General features: G+C 49.3%; 1 protein-coding gene and 1 long non-coding RNA gene across 2 annotated transcripts in view; one reads left to right on the plus strand and one right to left on the minus strand.

Annotated features, from left to right (window-relative positions):
- Positions 1 to 4,098: 4,098 nt before the first annotated feature.
- Positions 4,099 to 22,453, minus strand: part of LOC142579166 (uncharacterized) — a 131,250-nt gene continuing 112,895 nt past the window's right edge. Inside the window, exons 2-3 of the long non-coding RNA XR_012827364.1 lie at positions 6,310 to 6,375; positions 4,099 to 4,121 (exon numbers count right to left, since the gene is read on the minus strand). This is a non-coding gene — a long non-coding RNA (uncharacterized LOC142579166). The remainder of the gene's footprint in view (positions 4,122 to 6,309; positions 6,376 to 22,453) is intronic.
- Positions 13,149 to 17,772, plus strand: LOC142579163 (uncharacterized). The gene is made up of 3 exons (XM_075689108.1): positions 13,149 to 13,544; positions 15,157 to 15,402; positions 16,639 to 17,772. Exons 1-3 carry the CDS (start codon positions 13,290 to 13,292, stop codon positions 17,359 to 17,361), a joined length of 1,224 nt encoding a protein of 407 aa, XP_075545223.1. The 5' UTR covers positions 13,149 to 13,289; the 3' UTR covers positions 17,362 to 17,772.

The following is a 22,453-nucleotide window of genomic DNA, read 5'->3' on the forward strand; positions in this document are numbered from 1 at the left end:
GAGCCGCGACCGTGTATTGACTACCGCCGGCTCAACTTAATCACGAAGGACCAGACTTATCCAATACCGCATATCGAGGAAAGGCTTGAGAAAGTGAGCACTGCTAATTTCATCTCTACGCTCGATTTAGTTAGAGTGTACTGGCAGGTTCCGTTGACCGAGAAGGCAAGCAGGCTTGCGGAATTTATTTCTCCGATGGGAACCTTTCGGCCGAAAGCCCTGAGGTTTGGATTGAAGAATGCTCCCTATTGTTTCTCTAGCCTTATGGACCAGTTGCTGCGGGGAATGGAGGACTATGCAATTCCATATCTCGATGACATAGCAATGTTTTCTTCATCATATGCAACACCTGCGAACTGTGTTGTGTCGTCTACGAGAGGCCAACTTAACTGTCAAGGCTCCCAAATGCCAATTGGGGCATGCGGAGGTAGCTTATCTAGGTCATGTAATAGGGCAAAGCCATCGTCGGCCCTCCGAGGTTAAACTGACCGCAACAGACAACTTCCCGCAACCACGCACCAAGCGGGACATCAGGTCATTCTTTGTCTTGGCTTGGCAGGTTATTACCAAAGATATTTCCCGCATTCTTCCGAGATTGCAAGTTCTTTAACAGATGCTCTCAGAAAAATAGAACCGCAAATGGTAAAGTGGGATAACGCAAAAGAAAAGGCTCTTAGTATGCTGAAGAAAGCACTAACGAGCCGGCAAGTGTTGAAGGCGCCCGACTACTCTGAGCCATTCATTCTTCAGTGTCATGCCAGCGACAGGGGAATGGAGGTGGTGCTTTGTCAAAAGAGGGATGACGAAAACAAACACCCCATACTGTACGCCAGTAGAAAGCTTTCAGTTCATGAGGGAGCATACAGTGCATCAGAAAATGAATGCGCCTTTGTAGTATGGGCAGTCCAGAAGCTAGCTTGCTATATCGCTGGTTCAAGGTTCACCATATAGACTGACCACTGTCCCCTCACATGGCTGCAGTCCATGTCTACGGAAAACAGCCGTCTTTTGCGCTGGAGCTTGGCTCTTCAACAGTACACCTTCAATATTCGCTACAAGAAGGGTAAACTTAACGGCAATGCCGACTGTCTGAGTCGTTGCCCCTAGAGTAGCGAAAGCCTCATGCTCACTCTGGTTTCCATGGCATTTTTACGTCGGTATTTTTTTTTCATAAGTTCTTTTTTATTACCGCAAACTTGTTGATTGTTAGCTGATTTTAGTAACCACGTCTTAACGCTTTCAAGAAATGGCTGTTTTTAGTGTTTAGGGGTGGAGGACACGCGAAAGAGATAGGAAAGCAGTAGCGTTTTTTTTTTTTAATGCCTGGTGCATTTTGGGGGAGGTTGGCCTTGTGCTCGCACGCCTTGTGGTTTTGGGTCCGGCACTGTTCTGGGGTGATTGCTTGCCGAAGCAGGAGACGGAAAGTTGCGAGACCGGTTTGCAAGTCCAGTTTCACCGGACCGAACCAAGGAGAAAAGGCATACAAGAGCGCCACGAGGACTCCCAGGAATCAACCAGCTACGAACCAAGGGTTCGTCACCCCGGAGGGAAATTCTGCTGCTGAAACGCCGATCGCTCGCCCAGTGGCTGTTGGCCCCTATACGCGTCGGGATCTTTCTCCCCCGCCGGAAATGCCCTTATGGTTGGTGTGTAACACCCCGGGCAAAAAGAATGCTCGAAAGACGTACCTGCTCAACCGAAACGGAGGATGGATTACTAATTTGCTATGGTTGTCTCGTGTGGTTGTCGGTCTGGCAGGCGCCCCGCAGTGATGGCAGGCCCCTTTGTGTGTGCGACCAAGGAGAGAACCCTTTCGACGAACTGTCCAACTCTAGGGGAGAACGCTTTCCGCGAACCAAATAGGACCCGCGGGTTGCCGCCAGAGGAGGCAAGCGCGTGCCAACTCACTTGGGAGAAGGGATCCGCCGCCTATCCCCGACCAGACTCCGTGGGTTGCCGCCAGAGGAGGCAAGCCCGTGAAAACTCACCTGGAAGCAGGGATAAGCCGCCCATCCACAACCAGACTGACTGCCTGTCAGGTGACTTTGACGTTAGCAAGATTCCGGCTACGATTTTAGTGGGCCTATTTAAGGGGCCGTGCGATGTTATTTTTCAATTCATTCATTTTCTTCTTTTAATCTTTCACCAACCATTGAATAAACAGTGCAAGTCTTGCACTAGAAATCGTCTCGTCCAAGAATATCACCGAGAATATCATCGAGAATATCACAGAGGCCTACTCCACTATATCGTCCGTGCGGATTTCTGTAGGAGCGTCGGAGTCAAAGGGGATATCAGAAGATGGCGTAATGAGGCGAACGCGATAAGGGGTCGATTATGGACGCAAAATTACGCACGAATCGGCAAAATTTGTAACACAGGCCTATAAAGCCACGGAGTTCTTTCAGTGTAGACGGCCTAGGGAACTCGGCAACGGCACGAAGCTTTGCAGGATCGGGTAGGGCCCCGTATTTGCTGACAACATGGCCTAAGATGGTAAGCCGGCGGGCGGCAAAGTGGCACTTTTTCAAATTAAGCTGTATTCCAGCGTCTGAAAGGCAAGCCAGGACGCTTGCTAGGCGGGCCAAATGGGAGCCAATTAAGTCCTTCGAAAAGACTACGACGTCGTCCACGTAGCAAATTAAGACACATGTGCCATTTGAGGCCTCTAAAAATGCTGTCCATGAGACGGTCGAAGGTGGCAGGCGCATTACAAAGGCCGAACGGCATCACGTTAAACTTATATAGTCCGTCTGGGGTTACAAACGCAGTCTTGAGAGGGTCAGTTTCATTCATAGGGACCTGCCTGTACCCAGATCGAAGGTCCAAAGAGGCAAAGAACTCTGCTCCTTGCGAACAGTCGAGAGCGTCGTCGATTCTGCATGGGCAGCGGATAAACATCTTTTCGTGTGATCTTGTTAAGGCGCCTATAATCAACGCAAAATCTGATGCTACCATCCTTTTTCTACATCAGCACAACTGGGGAGGCCCAAAGGCTGTGTGAGGGCTGAATAACGCCACGATGAAGCATGTCGTCGACTCGTGAATGACACGGCGTTCAGCGTGAGAAACTCGGTATATGGACGCTAACGTAGGGGTGCATGGGTGCCAGCGTCGATGTTGTGAACGATGGCAGTTGTGCGGCCCAAGGAAGATTGTTTATGATAGGACGACATCCGAAAGCGGTCGAGGAGCTCCAAGAGTTGGGTATACGATGGGCAGGCGGGAGTTTGGGATCAACTGGAAATGGAAAACTGGAAATGGAAAAACTGGAAATGGAAAAAAACTGACGGAAGGAAGTCCTCTAAGGAGGACGAATCGGCGGTGGTAACAGGAGTAATGCTGTCGACGAGAAGACTTAACGCGTCGTCAGGCAGTTGAGTAGAGTAGACGGAATCAATATCGTGAAGCCGATTCCCCACGAAATAATATGGCTGGGGAAGAAAATCGATTCGTGACGTAAACGGCGCTGCACGAGTTTTCGACTGCAAGAACTGCAAAAAGGGAGGAGGAAGTTTTTGCGAGAGGTGAAGGCTTCGGAGGGCGCAAACAGGGCGGTGGAAGAGGGAGCATAGCCGCAAGAAAGTGGCACAAAAACAGAAGAAAAATAAGCTATATAGTGTCCACGGCGACGACCACTCGAGAAGGTGGCTTGTCAGACGAGGCGTCACACATCGGCGACAACTCAAGTTCGGCGCACGTACAGTCAACAACGGCATGGTTAGTATGTAGCAAGAAAGTCCCAACCCAGAATAACATCGTGCGAACATGGTAAAAAAACGACAAGTTCGACTACGTACAAAATGTCCTGAATCACAAGGCGAGCTGTAGATGCCACTGAAGGCTGAATATGGTGCGCGGTTGTGGTACGCAGGGAGACGTCGGAAAGCGGAATCGTTATCTTTTTAATTTGAGGCACAGTTCTTTACTAAGAACAGTATCGGTGAGTGCTTGCACAGAAACATCTTCGATATTCACAGTTATGTCGTTCGCGGGTAGAAATCGAGGCCTTGAAGTTCTTGCCTCCGGCCACCTCCGGCTGAGCTTAAAACTTCTCTTGCTTGTTGCAACAGCTCAGCGCCAGGTGGTGACCGGATCATATATGATCAAGTATCTCCACCCTGAAACACAGAAAACACTCCTCTCGCATTCTAATGTCATGTGGGCTGCTGGGTATATTCCATCTTCTTGGAAAGAAGCTAGCTCTAGATCAAGATTAATCATTTGTTTATGAGCTCTTTCTTGTTCCGAGCAGCCTAAACTTACATATATTTCCACATCATTTAAAAATAAAGATTAGGTAAGGACCCGTCCTCACGTAGTAGCTACAGATCTAGACCTTTCGCTTTGACAAGCTGTCTGTGCAAGCTATTTGAAGAGATGATAAAGCGGCGCCTATAGTCTATCTCATTGAGAGCAACGGACTACTAGATCCGTAGCAATGTGGTTTCAGAGAAGGCAGGTCGACTGCAGACCACCTTGTCCACATTGGGGCAAATATGAGGAATGCCTTCATACACAAACAGTTCTTTCTCTCCGTATTTCTTTATTTGGAGAATGCACCACATGGCGCTGTGGTATTATCGGAGACCTTTACGCTATGGGTATCCGCAGCAGTATGTTGAGTATCATCGAAAGTTACCTTTCTAACCGCACCTTTCGTGTAACGGTGGGCCATGCCTTGTCGAGTTCTTTCCCCCAGGAAACAGGTGTTCCGCAAGGTGGTGTGCTAAGCTGCACACTCTGTGTTGTGAAAACGAATTCTTTGCGCACTATACCCTGTATATGTAGATGATGTTCAGATTGCATTTAAATCATGTAACTTTGCTATCCGCGAACGACACGTCCAGCATGCCTTAAATAAAGTGGCAAAATGGGCTCAAGAAAATGGTTTCAGACTGATCCACAGAAAAGTACATGCGTTGTTTTCACGAACAAGAGAGTAATAGTACCATATGTCATGCTATTGAGCTCTCTGGTAGCAGGTTACCTCTAAGTGCTGAGCACGTCTCTAGGCGTCATATTGGACTCGAAACTCACATTCATCCCGCATATTAAATACTTGAAGGCTATAGTGCCTCAAAACAATGAACATATTGAACCTTCTATCAAGTACAACATGAGCAGTGATAGGAAATGTCTTTTGAACTTGTATAGGTGTCTTGTCGGTTTACGTCTTTACTACGGCGCGATAGTATATAAGTCCGCTACACCAAGTGCTTTAAAGATGTTGGATCCTGTCCATCATTTACGAATCCGCCTCGCGACCGGAGCCTTCAGGACAAGCCCCGTACAAAGCCTTTATGCAGAAGAAAATGTATGGTCACTCCATCTTCAGAGATCATTTAGCAGTTTTACATATTTCCTGAAAATAAATTTAAACGGCGAACTTCCCTGTTATTTATGTATAAGCGATATGACCATTGCCACTCTCTTCTATAACCGACCTGCAGCGAGAAGGCCGTTCTCTTTGCTTGCGAGGAATCTTAGTGAGGAAATGGATGTTCCAGTGCTTGAACATTGACCTATGGCTCCAGCGAAACTGTTACCGTCCTGGCAGTGGCAGCTGATAGAGTGTGACACATCCTTATAGAGTGAGACACATCCTTTACATAGGTTACTAAACATGCGCCAGAGGCACATATTAAAATGCATTTCCTAGAACTTCAGTACAAGTACTCGTGCACAGAGTTTTACACAGACGTTTCTAAGTCGCATGCCGGGGTGTCTTATGCAGCCGTTGGTCCATCCTTCTCAGAATCCGGTGTACTGCACCTCGGAACTACTATATTTACGGCTGAGGCCCATGTAATACTGTCCGGTGTAAAGCATATAAGGAAATCAAAACTTCAAAAAACAGTTATATTTACAGACTCCTTAAGCGTCGTAAAAGCTTTGAATTCACTCTGTAAATACAAAAACCCGGTACTTACTGAGCTCTATTCCGTTCTCTGTAGAGCGTATATATCTAACCAGCGCGTGTCATTATATGCTGGGTACATGGCCATAGAGGCATCGAGGGTCATGTGCTGGCTGACCAAATGGCTACATCACTCACATCGCTAGCTATTTCTACGGTTACTGTCCCTGTCACAGATCTCAACCATTTCTCAGGAAAGAAACTGCGAAGCCACTGTCAACGCTTGTGGACGTGGAAACAAAGAATAAGCTTCACATGATTAAGCCGCAGTTAGGTTTCTGGCCTCCGAAAACGAAAACACGACGAACTGATGTCCTATTTTGTGGACTTAGGATAGGACACACCTATGACACCCATAATTTTTTACTGATTAGAAATGAGCCTCCAACCTGTGGGTAGATGCGGTGAGATACTGACCCTCCTCCACGTCCTCCTGGAGTGTCGGGAAGACCAAGCTGAAAGAAAGAAACATTTTCCTCTTGTATACCGCCAGCACACATCTCTCCATCCTGCAATGTTTCTTGGTGCAGAACCGTTCTTTAACACCAAAGCAGTTCTAGGATTTCTGAATCATGTCGACTTGCATGTTTTTAGCCCCATAAATTCATAGCACTTCCTCTTTCCAGAGGACGCTGCTGTGATAGTAGTTTTGGTTAGCACCAGCTCCAGGCCCTTGCATCTCAAGGGCTCTGTTAAGGCAGTAGTGCTTCTTGCAAATGTCTATGACGCATTTTACTATATCATCATTATTTCACAATGTATTTTCGTGTCCACTGTACAGCTCATTAAACATTGGCATAATTTTATCCCATATAGGTTTTATGCACTTTACAGTGATTGCTTTTAGGGCCCTTTACAGCCACGCGTAACATCTACCTCTCGTTATTCATACCTGGCGCTCTGTGGCTGCATTCGGCCCTTGCGCCACAAAACACCACATTCATCACTTCTTGCCTCCGGAACTGCGACGGCTAGTTTTCCGCTTGAACGGGTGGGGGGCGACGAACCATAGGGGAAAGTGAACGGCGATGGAGTGAGGGCGACCGACGTGTGTCGTAGCCACATCGAGCCGGTGAGCAGGTGTCCATCGTTGTGTGGGAGGAGATCGGGTGCGTTGGCTCAGGACGTAAGTGGCCTTGATTTTCTTCGCCTGCACTAGGACGGAAGTCACGACAACGACAGAAACGTGCGACATGGCCAGGTAGACAACAGAAGTAGCAGATAGGCCTGTTGTCCGGGGTGGGCCAAGGATTAGGCGACGGCGGTGCGGGACGGCGAAAAGGTGGCGGGTTCGGGCGGACAGGCGCACGCACAGCGTATAGAGAAGGTATTTGCTGGTCGACCAGGATCCGTGCCGAGTGGCATTGCTGCTGACTGCCCGCGTGCGACTTCAGCATAGGTCAGAGGAGCGGACACAGGCGGATGCTGGTAGGAGGTTGGTAGCGCCTCAGAAATTTGCACCTCTATGGCTTGCCGTAACGTCGGAGTAAGCGCCTGCGCGGAGTCCGGGACGCAGGGAACAAGGGACACTTGTCGGGCCTCTTCTTCTCGGACAAGCTGCTGTATTTACTGCATTAACATTGTGGTGTCATAGAAAGGGCGCCTACAGTTAATGCTGACATCTTGGCCGTGTCAGAGCTCGGGAGGCTTGTAGAAATGCGCTGTTTCCGTAACTCGTCGTAGCTCTGGCAGTACTGAACAACGTCCGTGACAGTTTGGGGATTTTTGGCAATGAGCATTTGGAAGGCGTCGTCCTCGATCCCCTTCATGATGTTTCTGATTTTATCAGCTTCGATTGCAGGGTTGATGCGATTGCAGAGGTCGCCGATATCCTCAATGTAGGACGTGCAATTCTCGCCGAATTGCTGGGCGCCGTGGACCGCGTAAGCGCTGTTTTGCGCGGAGCTTGCGACCAGCGGGTCGGCCGAAGACTTCCGCGAAGCTCGTTTTAAATGATAACCAGTTGGAAATATCAGCTTCGTGGTAGTGGAACCACAGCTGAGCCACACCCGCCAGGTAAAAGTTGACGTTGCCGAATTTGGCGCCATCATCCCACTTATTGTGGGCGCTTACCCGCTCATACGAAGTGAGCCAGTCCTCGACGTCGTGCTCGTCGGTGCCGTTGAAAATGACAGCGTCTCGCTGTCTTAGTACTCCGGAGCAGGCAATCACCGATGGTCGTCTCGCTTGGCAGATGGAAAAATTGGAGGACGCTTAAGCTTCGCCTTCAAGAGTGGAAAGCGACAGCGTTCCCGTCGACCCGCCAAGGGGTGTAAGACAATGGGCTACGGCGCAGCGACTACGCGCCCCGCATAGGACGCGGTGAGCCTCGAGCAACGCAGCGTTCGGCGCGGCAAAGAAATGTGCGCCTCAGCAAGCGACGCACGCCTGAGCCTTAGAAACAGCTCGTTTCTAAGGCGACACCGCATTCACTAGAGGCGCTTTTGTACCGCTTTGAATCATGCCACTGTACAGGTCCTTGTACGGTGGAGGCCCAAGCAGCGATGTTTTAAAAAGAGTAAAGAAAATGCAGGCCCCGCCAGGAACAAAGACCTTCTTCTTTAAATTACACACGGGAACATTACCAGTTAAGAAGTTTTTGGAGGCAAAGGGAGTGTATTTACCGTGGGGAACACACTGTTTAATTTGCAAGCAGCCAGAGACAATAGATCATGTTTTTTTAAACTGTTGGGAAGGTGTGTTTTTCTGGGATGTATTGCAGAGGACACTAAAGAAAGAATTTCCACTAGACCCGTATGGCATTCGGTACCTAAGCGTAGATAATGAGGACGGGGTGCCTTTTGATCTAATTATGCTCTTGGGCCTCCACTGTATTTGGCGCGCGAGAATGGCGGGGTACCATGTTGATAAAGATGCGCGGCCTGCACGGATGTATTTCAGGGAACAAATGCACTGGTTTGTCGCCCTCCATAAAGCGACAGAGGAACCACCCGAGTGGCTCCCAAGAGTAGAGCCGTTGGTGTATTTGCGCGAATTTTGATTAGACTAAGCCAGTACGATACAGGTTGAATACGTGCACAACAGCAAATGTATGTTGTACTTTGTTTTTTGTTACGGTGATTGTTTCCTCTTGTAAATAGTTATGTAACAAAAATCAGGCATTAAAGAAAAAAAACACGTGGCTCAGTGGCAGCGCCTCCGTCTCACACTCCGGAGACCCTGGTTCGATTCCCACCCAGCCCATCTTGCAAGTTGTTTTTTATTCATGAAGTGCCTGCTGGGATTTATCGCTCACGGCCAACGCCACCGACGCCGACGCCGACGACACCGGCTTTTCTGCGACACGAGCTCCTTAACGCTGTCGCGTTAATACGGAATAGTCGCTTGCCGTCCCTTTCACTTGTGCTGCATGCGAAGGCGCAGCAACGCGGCATCGCGAACACGGAACTATATGCTACAAAAGTACAAAGGAGGCGCGAAACGTGGTGCCTGAGTAGGTTGCTCAAGAATGTACAGGGCCCTGAATATTTCGCTGCGCGTGATATAAAAAAAATTTTGCGCTCACTCCTGCACTATTCTTGGTCAAATTTTGCAGAATGGTCGCATTTTGGCGTCGACTTCGTTTAGTAGCACCCTTGGTACAGTTAATTGCCTGGCTTTTAAGAAAAAAACAGAATGAAAATTTGCCTGCGCTTTTGGGGATGCAAGCTGCTGCCGCGTCTGTGCAAGCATAAACTTAATTGTTTCGTCGCCTGCCGTCACCTGCAGAAAGCAGCGTTTCATGGAGGGCAGTCGCCTGTTCCAGGAGCGGGCGCTATCCGAGTACAGCCATATATATATGTTTCGCACCGCGATGGCGGAGGAAGCAAACAACAAGCAAGCAAAAGTGCGCGAGAGCACGCGAGAGCACGCGACGGCGTTCGGCTAATGGGAGGGCCGGGCGTCGAGGGAAAGAGCAGGGGACGAGGACGACGGCAATCTTCAAAGGATGGCGCTACTTTTTATTTTTATTTTGGGGGTCTTACATTCAGTTACCCTAGTTCTTCCCATTCTTTGCCTCCTCTCCGCCCTCCTCCCCACAATTCTATATAATTTCCCTGTGGACAGTTGCACGATAGTAGAAAGGCAAGCGCTGCAGTTTAAGCAATGCTTTTGCGGGGGGTCACGGATAATTACGGCCGTCAATCACGCGATTGTGGCTAACGCCCAGGGAGCTCCAGAGGGCATTGTGCACATTCAATGTGGTGCTAAAGTCCAAATGAGTTTCTCGCGTCGCCTTTCCCCTCTGCCACGCTCCTTTCATTCATATACACGCTCTGAACCACACCCGAAGCGGACGGCGGCAATCTTCAGCGGATGCATATGGAGGTCCTTTTGTTTTTTATTTAGGGGCTTTCGGGTTGCCTAAAGCTTTAAGGGTGCCTCGATGCGCGTGCCCCCGAGGCACACTAGCTACCACTATAACACGACAGCACTAGCGCACAAAGTGGATAAATTGAAGTTCAAGGTAAGTACCGTACCTGCTATTTGCCGTTTCTGCTATTTCTGAAAAATAAACACCCTGCATATTTACCAAGCGGACAACTGACGTATGGCGTGCAGACTCAAAGCCGCATTAAAGCACCGTGGCCTCTAAACGACATCGTAGCACCGCAGAGTCTAGGCGTCGCACTTCAATGCCCGCCATGGTACCTTGGCGGTAATGGTTCGATGTCGCTGGTTCGATCCCGACCGCGACAGCCACATTTCGACGGTGGCGAAATACAAGAATGCTCGCGTACTTGCTTAAGGGCTCGTTAGAGAACCCCAGGGGTCAAAATTATGCGTAGTCTGTCACTGCGGCGTGCCTCATAATCTGATTGTGCTTTTGGCACGTACATTATTACCATATAATTCAACTAAAGTTTAACACTTCTGCCACGATGCGACGTGCCGCGCGAGGCAATGACAATACTAACCTTCTCGAGGTTATGAACAGTAGCGCAGAGCAACGCTTCAAGCAAACACGTCTTACTGTCTGTTCTGTGTACTACGCAGAGAAACTGCAGGGGTGCTCGCATACGGTAATATTTGCCATCAACTCACCGCTCTCGCATTGCACTATACGCTGATGAAAGTAAACATTAGCCGTCAACATAGCCGCTTATTATTGTCAATCATATAGCAAACAGCACAGAAAGCTTCGCTTGCGTCGATTCCCACAGTGCATGGGATCCACCTATTTTTTTTCTTTTTGTCTTTTATTTTTCCTCCGTGCATGTTTCCGCCAAGGCGGAAAAGTGTTCGTGCAGGTTGGTGGAATGGGGGGGGGGGAGGGGGCAGCTATGAGGGGTATCGTTGTTGGGATGTTTCGTATTATATTTTGCCACATGGGGTCAGGGCCTCCAGAAGTGTATTCTCAGTATGGGGGCAGGAGCCGGGGCTCGTTTCGCCTACACAAACATTTATTTTAACTGTGTGGGCATTTCTAGGCTTACCCCACGAGGAAACCTGTCCATCCGTCCGTCCGTCCGTCCCTCCGTCACGTAAGAGGACCACTTTCAAGATACGGTAGCGAGCGAAATCACCTTCGTGTTGCCTCTCGCTTCAACACAAACACAAGCGGTGAGAAGACAGCGCACACGAAGCTATCTGCACTCTACACACTCTGTTCCCATCGTAGACCGCTTTCAAGATGGGGCCCGAAGCCATACGGGCCACCGCCGGAGTACGGTTGATACGGTTGATAATGGCTCGCAACGAGAGGAGGCAGCGTCATCGACCACGGCTGTATGAGGTCTACCAAACAAGACTCTGTTCAATTGCGTCACGTACTACAACGCGCATCCACAAGCTTGCTCATCTTCCACGAAGTAGCGGCATCATCCAAACACATCATCATCCATTTTGAATCTAAAGAAGAAGCGCTTCAAGAAGAACCAAACAAGAGACACTCTACATAATAAACATTGCATACATTTGCTTCATCTACATGATCTCTTTCGTCATTTCATCCCACGTCCACATCCTCTGGGGAGTTATCTATAACATGGGTGAACATTTACTTGCCGTTTATTCGTCGTCTCATGCTGGTCTCAGGTAAAATTTCAGTGTTGTAACTGTGCTTCTCCGTTTCACGATCCTTTCGACATGTTTCTCGCAGTTATGCCAAAGGCAGCAGCATACCGGACGACGAAACAGCAGGTGATTAGTAGCGAATGCTTACGCATCATTTAGATAATCCCCACATGAGATTCTGAGTGTAATTGCTTTGCCACTACGACACCAAAGCGTTATTTGATTTTCACTTTATAGTAAAAGGGGTGTCGGTCCTGAGGGCCGGGGGGCATGTGCCCCTTTGCAATGGAACCTGTGGAGGTTCACTTCAGTGGTCACTTTCGGGAGCGTCACATTCCATGTGCGTTGATTGGCTGAGTCAGTTAATTGACGTATTGCCCGTTGCTCTACGGTGAGGGGTCATGCTTTATGCGACATAGCGCGCAATTGAAAGTGTCGCCCGAAAGCGATTGCTCTCATGGCCAAGGACCTTATCTAGTCTACGGCAGAATTAAATGAGACAATTACACGTCGTGCATTGCGCCGTGATCGGCATAGCGCCGCGCGTATCATCATCATCATCATCATCATCATCATCATCATCATCATCATCATCATCATCATCATCATCATCATCATCATCGCAGTCTACTGCAAGACAAAGGCGTCTCCCTGCGATTTCTAAGTACCCTTGTCCTCGCGTATACTTGATCCCAAATCCTCTGGAACCTTGCATGCTGCCGTCGCGATTACCAGCTAGTAAAGTTCTTTAGATCCACAGAGCGCAGTTTCTTTTATAAATACTGCGTTTTATGCGCCCTGCATGACTATAGTGCCCCCCTCCCCCTTTCCCTGAATTTCCGCTGGGAACTGAGGTCGTGCCCGGACATGGCAACGACCGTGGTTTGTTCCCTCGAGTAATATATATAACGCAGTACGCAACAAAAAGACGTACTATGTCCGACAGCGCGCGAGCACTATGGGCAGGCGAAAGTACACGTCCGAGGGGACAGCTGAGGTACGTCGTTTTACAGTCGCATACAACACACGAGTGCGAGGCTTCTATCGGCAGCCATACATTAGCTCCATCTTAGTTCCATGCCATTTTCTACATGGCTGTCTCGTTACATCAATCCGATCTGATCTACGCGTGAGCTAAGACAGCCCCGACTTCGAGCCCTTGAACAGCCGAGCAGTTCCGGAAGGGCAAGCGGTCTTTTCAACGCCGACGCGGGCGGTGCGAATTTAACGAGCTCAGCGGCTCGGTTGGGGAACGCCGCGTCCGGTCGCCGCGCATGCCTGCGTAGTCGACAAACAACTCGGGAAGTTAGCACACGCGCCCCCGAGACTCGACGGAGATCGTGCTTCGAAGATGTGGGCGCCCTTAGTGATCGCAGCGGCTGCGTGGACCATTGGCGCGGCGAGCGCGTCGAGCGGTGCTTTCTCGTGCCCGAGCCTGGAGCTGTGCAGCTGCATCGACGAGCGCGTGGATTGCTCGTGCCCGCGGGGAGACGAGGCGCTCGACCTGTTCGCGCTGTTCGAGCCGGACGTGGAGCACATCAGCGTGAGGCACTGCGGAGTCGTGCTCGTGCCACCGTACCTGGTGGCCACTCTGTCGCTCGAAGAGGTCTGCATTCTCGTATACATGTAACCTCTTCGTTATTGAGAGCTTTATCTGCGTACTTTTTTTCTTATTCCGGCAAACTGCTTAGGAGGCGCCCGTAAAAGGGATATGGCGTAGCTCAAAATCGAAAAAAGTGAAAGGAATGAAGGGAGCACATGGAAACTGAAGCGTTTAACATGACTGAGCCAGCGCGGAGTCCGTTGCTCCAGTACGAGGAATCTTGCCAGACGAACGAATATCTCATTCATCTCCGTCCAACATATTTGATACACAGGTACGCGGTGCGCAGTGGAGAACTTAAAGCTTTAATTCTGTTTGTTGGCAATCTCATCTTAGCGGATAATTTTGAAAAAGAGTGATTCCGTATATGTCACGGAGTTTAACGTCCAAAAATCGACTCTTGAGCTATGAGTGACGTCGTAGTCAAAGGCTCAGGAATATTTTAAAGCAAAGCTTTGTTTGCCTCTTCTCCCGACTTTCCGGGCGCTGCTGCTGGTGTGGTCTTGCTCGCGCGCGCTGCATAGTTTCTTGCAACACCACCAGATGACGCTCGCCTCCGCGCATCCTGGGCGGCTTGGCCGCTGTAGCGTTTCACACTTTGTGCGTATGGCACGTGCTGTGCTTGATTTCCTATGCGACAACAATGAAGGCGCTGGGCTGTGGATGTCGCGTGCTGGGCTGTGATAGCGTAAACATTACAATGGCCCACAGCCAGAATAGAGCGCTTGGAGCTGGCGTCTCAACAGCGTGCTGGCCACGTATGCAGAAGTAGCGCGTAAACACGCGCCAGCAAAATGGCTCCAAAGTGTGCTCACAGCATCGAGGACACCCAGGCCCGAAAGAAGCGTCGCGCGGAACAGGAGCGTCTTCACTTCGCAGCGAAGCGTTGTATTACAATAATTAATTGAATTACGTACAGCCCCATAATTCAATCAAAGAGTAACGTTCCTGTCACGGTGCCATGCGCCATGTGAGACAATGATAATGCCCAACCCTCTTAGAGATTGTGAACAATGAAGCACAACAACGCCTCAAGCAGACACGTCTCCTCTGTGTGTTCTCTGGACTACGCAGACAAACAGCAGTGGTGCACGCAAAGTAACGCGCAACATCAGCTCACCACTCTCGTATTGGAATAAACTCTGAATAAATTACACATTCACCGCTAACATTAACCCCCGTTTTCGTCAATCAAAGCAGACAGCATACAAAGCTTCGCTTATATCGATTCCCACAGTGCGTTGGATACGGAAATATATATATATTTTTTACCACTCGGGGTGCTCTGCATATATCGCCCCATCAAAATGCGGCCGGCACGGTCGGGAATCGAACCCATTACCTCGAGCTCGGCACCAGACCACCACATATGCACTGAGTTACTACGGCGGGTCGTGGGCAACGTAGCAACATCCTGCAACCTCGTGCAGCAAGCTGCAGTAAAAACGTATAGTCGCGTAATTCCTGATGCAGCAGCTCATAGGTGTACATAGTACGCAAAAGTAAGCTGTATGACATAGCTCTCATTCAATCGAACTACCACCAGATACGCCACACTGACTTAACTATATAGCGCGTGGCAACAAGCCCCAACTCAATTTGCCGTTGCGTGCAGTTCACGCTGAGTGACATCGACCAGCTGGTGGTTCGCTCGATGGCCTTCGAGAAGGTGTCCGGCGTGCGCACCATGCGGCTTCGAGACGTGCGCAACCTCACTCTGGAGCACCTGGCTCTGCACGGCCTACGCGGCACCGAACTGCTGGAGATGGACAACGTGACCATGGCCGAGCTTCCGCCTGCAGCGCTGGCAGGATTCACGGACGTCCAGCAGCTCGCCATCCGCAATTCGCGCCTGGGACAGGTTAGTGTATACACATGCGCATGCCAGATACGTAGCGATGCCGTGGACAGCAAGGAAAACAATTGGTGCGCAGATAGTTATGTATTTATGTCTAATCTTTCTCTGCCTTATTTAAACATTTTAAAAGTTATTTAAAGAAAAAAAAAAGGGGGTACTCGACGTCCAATACTTTATTGATCTTCAAACTTAGCGAGGTGTAAATTGGAAAATTCATGCACGTGCAGTAGCGGGCACATTTAAACTCACATACGTGCTGCATTGGACTCAAACATGTGATTAAGTTGGCAAATTAAATAGGGAAATCTCTGTTCTGTTGGCAAGCTCAGGGACAGGCGGGTAATCTTCGGGAATAAACATAGTACAAAAAAATGAAACGATACAAAAACAGGAAATGAATTGCAAGCATGCTGTTTACATTGCTTTCCTGCTCTCAAAATGTGGCAGAAGGCGAAGAAAAAGAAGACTCTGTATTATTAGTGCAATAGAACCATCCAAAGTTTTAAGGATATTCAGAATAGCAATATTAATTTCGCACTTAATAAAAAGCAAAGCAAACAATTATATTCATGGTGAAGTTCGTGCAGCGCTCACAGTTGTACGAAGAACAAGGAAAGTACACGGGGCACAAACGCCTGCCAACTCATTCGGCACCATTTTTAAGCAGTTCAGACCATCTTGACACAAACCAAGAGAAACAAGCAAAATGCATGTCGATTGAGGATTTGGTGTTTTGTGGCCATTTTTATATCACTCACAATATTATTGAGATGTCGATTAAAGGTACAACTCATCGCACACACGACATGCTCAATAAACGTCCTCAATAAAAGACAGCTTTAGTTTTGACTTCACTTGATCCGGCGTGGCAACAGTCGCAAGTTTCGCAAGAAACGTTGTTTAGCAAGGAGCCAGAGTCAATCATTTTTTGCAAAAGCTCCCGCTGTGCGCAGATAGTAACCCAGGAACATATACGTTCAGCTTGGCGCTTTGGACCACGCGTCATTTATAAATATGTGAACATAAAGCATCGCGTGTCGCATTGCAAAACCCAGTGGATTGCTCGTTTTTCCCTTGCGTTAGTGTCGATATTGATAACGTCGCATTTGGTGCACTTCAATGGTCTTCATATATGGAAGCGGCAGTTGGTTTCTGCGCTTATGGAAATGACCAGCAAGCGTGAATAGTCTGGTAATTAACCCTATAACGTGAGCCTGGCCTGCGAACCATCCCGTGCAGGTCCACTCCATGGCGCTGCTGTTTGCTAAGGGCAAATCGTTCCGGCTCTCCAACACGCTCGTGGACCAGGCGCAGAACGGCTCACTCGTGTTCGACTCGGTGAGCACGGTCGAGGTGTCGAACTGCTCCTTCGGCAACGTGAGCGGGGCCCCCCTGTCTGCCACCAACGCCACCGAGGTCGTCATTCGAGGCTCCACGTTCACCGAGCTCCGAGAGCGCGGTAGCCTACTCCTGCTGGGAGGCGCCAACGCGACGAACGTCATCTTCGAGGACAATCGAATCGACCTGGCCGGCCCCGGAGCGCTGGCACACCTGTCTTCGGCGAAGAACGTCACGTTCGCCCGAAACGTCATCCGGATCGTGAAAGAGGGCGCGTTGCCGTCGGGACCGGCCGTGAAGTTCGCGAATAACTCGTTTCTGTGCTCGTGCAACGCGTCGTGGCTGTGGATGCGGAAAACTGGTGGCAGCGGTGGTGTCGTCTACGAGGGATCCGCGGTGATCAATTCGAGCCTCTGCGTTGGTCCGCCTCCGCTGGACGGACTGAGGATGAACGAAGTCGAGCCCGTGCCGGCAAACGGAACTTGCAGGCTGATCAAGTCGTCGAGGCGCGAGAAGGTACTAGCACGGCTCAGCGGACTGACGAGTGCATCCCAGGAACCACTGCGGGGGTGTGGCGGTTGGACCATGCTGGCTCTTCTCGTAGCACTCGTGGTACCGCACTGACGTACGAGACTGTTGGCAGAGGATTAATTTTTGGCTTCAAGAGCAGCAGCCGATGGCCGGCGTCGTGATCGCCACTGGACTGTGAAGGCGCCCACCCGGTAAAACTGAGGAGAGTTGAGCAACGAGGCGTCCCGCGTGCGTGTGCTGTGTATGCACGCTCATACAGGCGCTTCTTCGTCTTCACTTGAAAACATCAGAGTGATGGCTCGAACTGACTTCCTCAGTCCATTTTCTTTAAAGACGATATGCTTATTTGGGACTGCATAAATACCTGCGTGTGTGTTTGTAGTTGTAAAGTATGTGCCATGCGCGTAACGACGTTTCATCGCATCACTTATCATCACACACATATTCTCATGACCGGGAGTTGAAATCCAGAGCAGCGCGCAAATAAACACCTTCAACATAAAATGACAATGACTCATTCATCGTTCATGTACTCGTATATATGCTATGGCATGCGATTCAAAAGCTATATTAGAGTTCTGAAGCGTCACAAATCTGCCGTCTGATCTTACCTTTGCTGGATTGTTTAAATTTCCATCCCTTTATTTTTATGTCCTTGTATATTTATAGAGTGCAAGAAGGCGTTACAACGCCTACAAAGGCCGGGGCCGAATTGAAAAAGCTTTTCGTTAGTAAGTAAACTTTGAAATTGGTTGGTCGCCTTCCTTGATATTATGCCCAGAAATAGGATTGGCTAGAATTTGTTGCGCGAAGTATTCTGGCGTAAGAGCTGCTTGTGAATGCGGTCCCTTTTCTATTAATCTTGCAAAGTGCTGCAGTACATTACGGTATTGGCCCCAGGGCGCATTATTTAATAGATATACTATTGTATATTGGATTGTTCACTTTTCATCCCCCGGACCTGACGAGGCTGTTATTCCTGAAACAGCCGTCGACAAAACCTACTTACAAACAGGACCGCGCGCCCACCATGTCAACAAATAATTATGGCGCTTAAAGAGAGGAAGTGCTTAGCTTCCTGCACGCGCCTTCCGGAAAAGATAAAGCGGGTCGCGCGGCGTGCACGTCTAATTAGCTCACTTACCCCATCTCCGTTCGAAGTGCTTTTGGCGCCGGAAACATTCCTCCCCACCTCCCTCTGTACTGGAAGTCCAGCCAATTAGGATTGCTGATGGCTTGATCTGTGAGTGTTTATCGTACTTCGACACATCCGTCGTGCCGGCAACGTCTACAAAGAGGTCATGCAGAGGCCTATCAGTGCGCTGCGGTGTGTTTCAAGGAAGCGCGGCATCTACAGACCGTCGGTTACCATCAATCAACCATCGATTAGGACGCTGACACATACGGCGTCATTATAGGGCCTTGGCACACTGTTGGCACGGGGCCTTGCGCGTTCGTCACAGATGCGGCTTCTTTTCGTGCATGTCAAGGTGGCGCATCGCCCACTTTCATCTCAAAGGAGTGAATCCGTTCCTTGAACCAGCCACAGTATCTGAGAGGCTGCGTACTTTAGTGAAAGTCGGGTGTGCAAGTCGGGTTCTCCTGATACTGAGTAGAAGTACGAGGGGCCAACCTCCTGCAAAAGGGTCTCGTCCTGCAAAAAGAAGGGGTAGTCTCCGCGACGGTCTAAATGCTCCGGCAGACGGTCACGCAGGTTGCTCGCCTGGTCCGGAGAGTGGTGAGCAGGAAGCATGCATGACTGAAAGGGCAGCGCACGCTGCGACTGATACAGGTGCTGGTGATAAACAGAGTGACGTAATACACCCCTTACCCGGGGCTGCATAACAAGGAAAAGGAAAAATTCAACGTACTAATTCGCAGGATGCACAAAATGGCGCTGGGTAGCACTTCTAAAGGGGGATGACCAGCGAAGCTGTATCACATCGCACAAGGTTAGACAAGAGTGCGTGTATTTATTTTCATCATTTGGTAATGGTAGTGACGATAGCACTGTGATTATCGTGATATATACTGATTGGTTCGGTTACAACCTTGTACAGATTCTTGGCTAAAATTAAATCTATACACATCCGTTGTTGAGCAGTCAAGTGACTTGGGTTTGTAGGGCACTTCAAACCAAACTCTTCTAGCACAAACTGACTGAACTATTTCTTGACTGTTTTCTCATCCCCCCGATAGCAGCGAGACTGAGTGGACAGCCTGGCTCAGTTCCGGGGACGTCGACCGACAGCTCGAACTGGTGGAGTGGGCGGAGAAGGCCAAGCAGGCCTAGGGCCTTACTCGATCCCGATCCCTCAGCCACCTCCCCCTTTCAATAACGTTTACCACCACCACACCACCACCACTACATGGATGTCTCCAACGATGATCACATTGGTAGTGTCATCACGACTAACGCATGCAAAGTGCGTGGTCATGAACTTCTCGATATCACATTCGCATGTGTGTGGAGATATATACACAGTGTATATCACAATTCCGTCTTCTGCTTGTACGGTAAGGGTGTGCGGGTGTATGGTCGTACACACATTTTGTCCTTTGCGTATTGTCCTTTGCATCGTCCACACATTTTGTCCTTTGCAAGCAAGCAAGCAAGCAAGCAAGCAAGCAAGCAAGCAAGCAAGCAAGCAAGCAAGCAAGCAAGCAAGCAAGCAAAGCAAAGCAAGCGAGAAAGCGAGCAAGCAAGAAAATCGTTATAAGTAAGTAAGTAAATTAAGTAAGCAAGTAAAGTAATTAAGTAAGTAGAGTAAGTAAGCAAAAGAGTAAATCAGTAAAGTGAGTGAGTGAGTAGAGTGAGTGAGTGAATAAATGAATAAATAAATCAGTTGGTAATAGTTTATCCGTACTTTTACTTGTGAGTTCATTCGTGTACGCAAGAGAAGCGCAACAGGATATCGAAAGGAGCGCATTACCTCCAGGAGCCAAATGCCGTTCAAAGCTACACATATCAACTGCTTGCTAAATAAGTTCTACCTATCTCACAATTCGATGAGTTCGCGTACTGCCGCAGCATACTAAATGAAAAGACGGGTGCAGTACAAGCAGCCTGACAATCACAGGGGTCTGAAGGTGTTTATAGCTCTGCACCGGGGCTCTAATCTATAGCCCAATTACGTCTGAAGGTGAAATTTTAAGTGTCGGTAATAGTGATGATATGACGCACTGATTATGATGTGATCAATCATATGGTATACCCTTACAATAAAGAAAATAAGTAAAGCGTGGGCGGACAAACCCAATAGCAGCTGTATGCACGTCCTAACGTAAAACACGTAAGCATGAGACATGTATAAGCACAAAAAGCTCCAGTACACAGCAGAAGGGAGTACCTAAATATACGCATCCAAATTCGATTAATAATCAATAAACTGAGCTATAAGGGCATCATGTGATACCACGAATTACTAATTCCTTTGTTCGTGCCTAAGAAGCATGTCAAACGAATGTTGTTGTCATCCAATGACCCCAAAGTCCAAATAAGTTTCGCATTCTGCGACATTTATTCCGACTCGCATGTCGCTGGTACGTGGCAGCCCCTTACCGGATGGATAAAACATAGTTAAACTAATAATAACGAATATTTAATAACGCATAACGAATGAAAACTAAGAAGTACAGTAAAGATATCAGCATGCGCCTTGCTTGACAGACGGCAAAAGTGAAAGAAGAAAGATCAGAAAAAAAAACACGAATTCTGATAACATTTCCCATGCAGCTATCCTTGACCAGGTCTCCAACCTCCACCTGGGAGAGCGAGCCTACAATTACATCCGTGACTTTCTCTCCAATCGCACGGCTACCCTCTCGGCCGGGGATTTACGATCAGACCAGCTTCCCCTTGGCAGCAAAGGCACCCCGCAAGGTTCAGTTATTTCTCCCATGCTCTTTAACTTAGTCATGATTGGCCTTGCCAAGCACCTACAGCAAGTCGACAATATCAACCATACCATCTACGCCGACAACATCACCATCTGGTCGTACCGAGGCAGTGATGGTCAAGTGGAATCAGCCCTCCAAACGGCGATTGACACGGTTGAAGCCTATCTCCAAGGGACCGGACTGCGCTGTTCGCCGGCTAAATCGGAGCTTCTCTTATACAAGCCCATTCAGCGGGGTCGCCCTCCCAAACACCAATCTGATCACCGACCCTGTGACGCCATCACCCTACGCCTTCAAGATGGCAGTCCTATCCCACACGTCCCTAGTATCCGGGTTCTCGGTCTCACCATCTCTACCAACGGCTCCAACGCCTTGGCTCTCAACAAGATCTGTGCCCAATCGCAAAACACCCTACGACTTCTTAAACGTATATCTAACCGTCGAGGAGGACTCAAAGAAGAAAGCCTTCTCCGACTCGTCCGATCCTTTGTCATATGCCACATTACGTACGTTGCTGCGTACCTCAACTGGTACCGGGCTGAGCAAAACAAGCTTGACACCCTCATACGAGGGGTCTACAAGCAAGCACTTGGGCTCCCGCATTGCACCAGCACTGAACTCTTCAACCAACTGGGAGTTCACAACAACCTCACCGAACTCATTGAAGCCCAACAACGCTCCCAGCTTGAACGGCTCACCCTTACTGAAACGGGGCGCTTTATTCTGTCCATGCTTGGCTTCACCTACCATCAGCAACAGGGCCCCAAACAACCGATCCCGACCGACATACGTAGCTGGATCTACATAGACCCTATCCCTAGAAATATGCACCCTGAATACAACAGGGCCCGGCGCCAAGCTCGGGCCGGAGCTATCATAAAAGCCCTTGCCCACGTACCTGGCGTCACATTTGTTGATGCAGCCCAATACTCCCATGGCACACGATTTGTGGCCGTCGCCACACGCGATGGAGCCCTACACCACGCCTGCAGCGTCACTACCCCCACTTCCGAGACGGCTGAAGAAGTGGCCATCGCCCTGGCCACTTTAGATCCCACCTGTCACACTATAGTGTGTGACTCTCGCTCAGCCGTTACTAACTTCAGCAAAGGCCGTATTTCTCCCCAAGCTCTTCGCATCCTCTGCCAGGCACCACACTCTAAAGACAGCATAATCTCCCTAACATGGATCCCGGCCCATGCGGGCCCTGTCCACCCACACCTCCCCAATCTCAACGAGGTCACCCACTCCATTGCGCGAGGTCTAGTCAACCGCGCCGGAGTCA

Source organism: Dermacentor variabilis, chromosome 4 (assembly GCF_050947875.1).
Source record: "Dermacentor variabilis isolate Ectoservices chromosome 4, ASM5094787v1, whole genome shotgun sequence".
Lineage (NCBI taxonomy): Eukaryota > Metazoa > Arthropoda > Arachnida > Ixodida > Ixodidae > Dermacentor > Dermacentor variabilis.

What these genes read in the sequence shown, in the direction of transcription:
- LOC142579163 (XM_075689108.1), top strand. Translation starts at nt 13,290, where the DNA reads ATGTGGGCGCCCTTAGTGATCGCAGCGGCTGCGTGGACCATTGGCGCG. An exon ending in CCACTCTGTCGCTCGAAGAG is followed by an intron (nt 13,545 to 15,156) that starts GTCTGCATTCTC and finishes CGTTGCGTGCAG; the next exon opens with TTCACGCTGAGTGACATCGA. An exon ending in GCAATTCGCGCCTGGGACAG is followed by an intron (nt 15,403 to 16,638) that starts GTTAGTGTATAC and finishes CATCCCGTGCAG; the next exon opens with GTCCACTCCATGGCGCTGCT.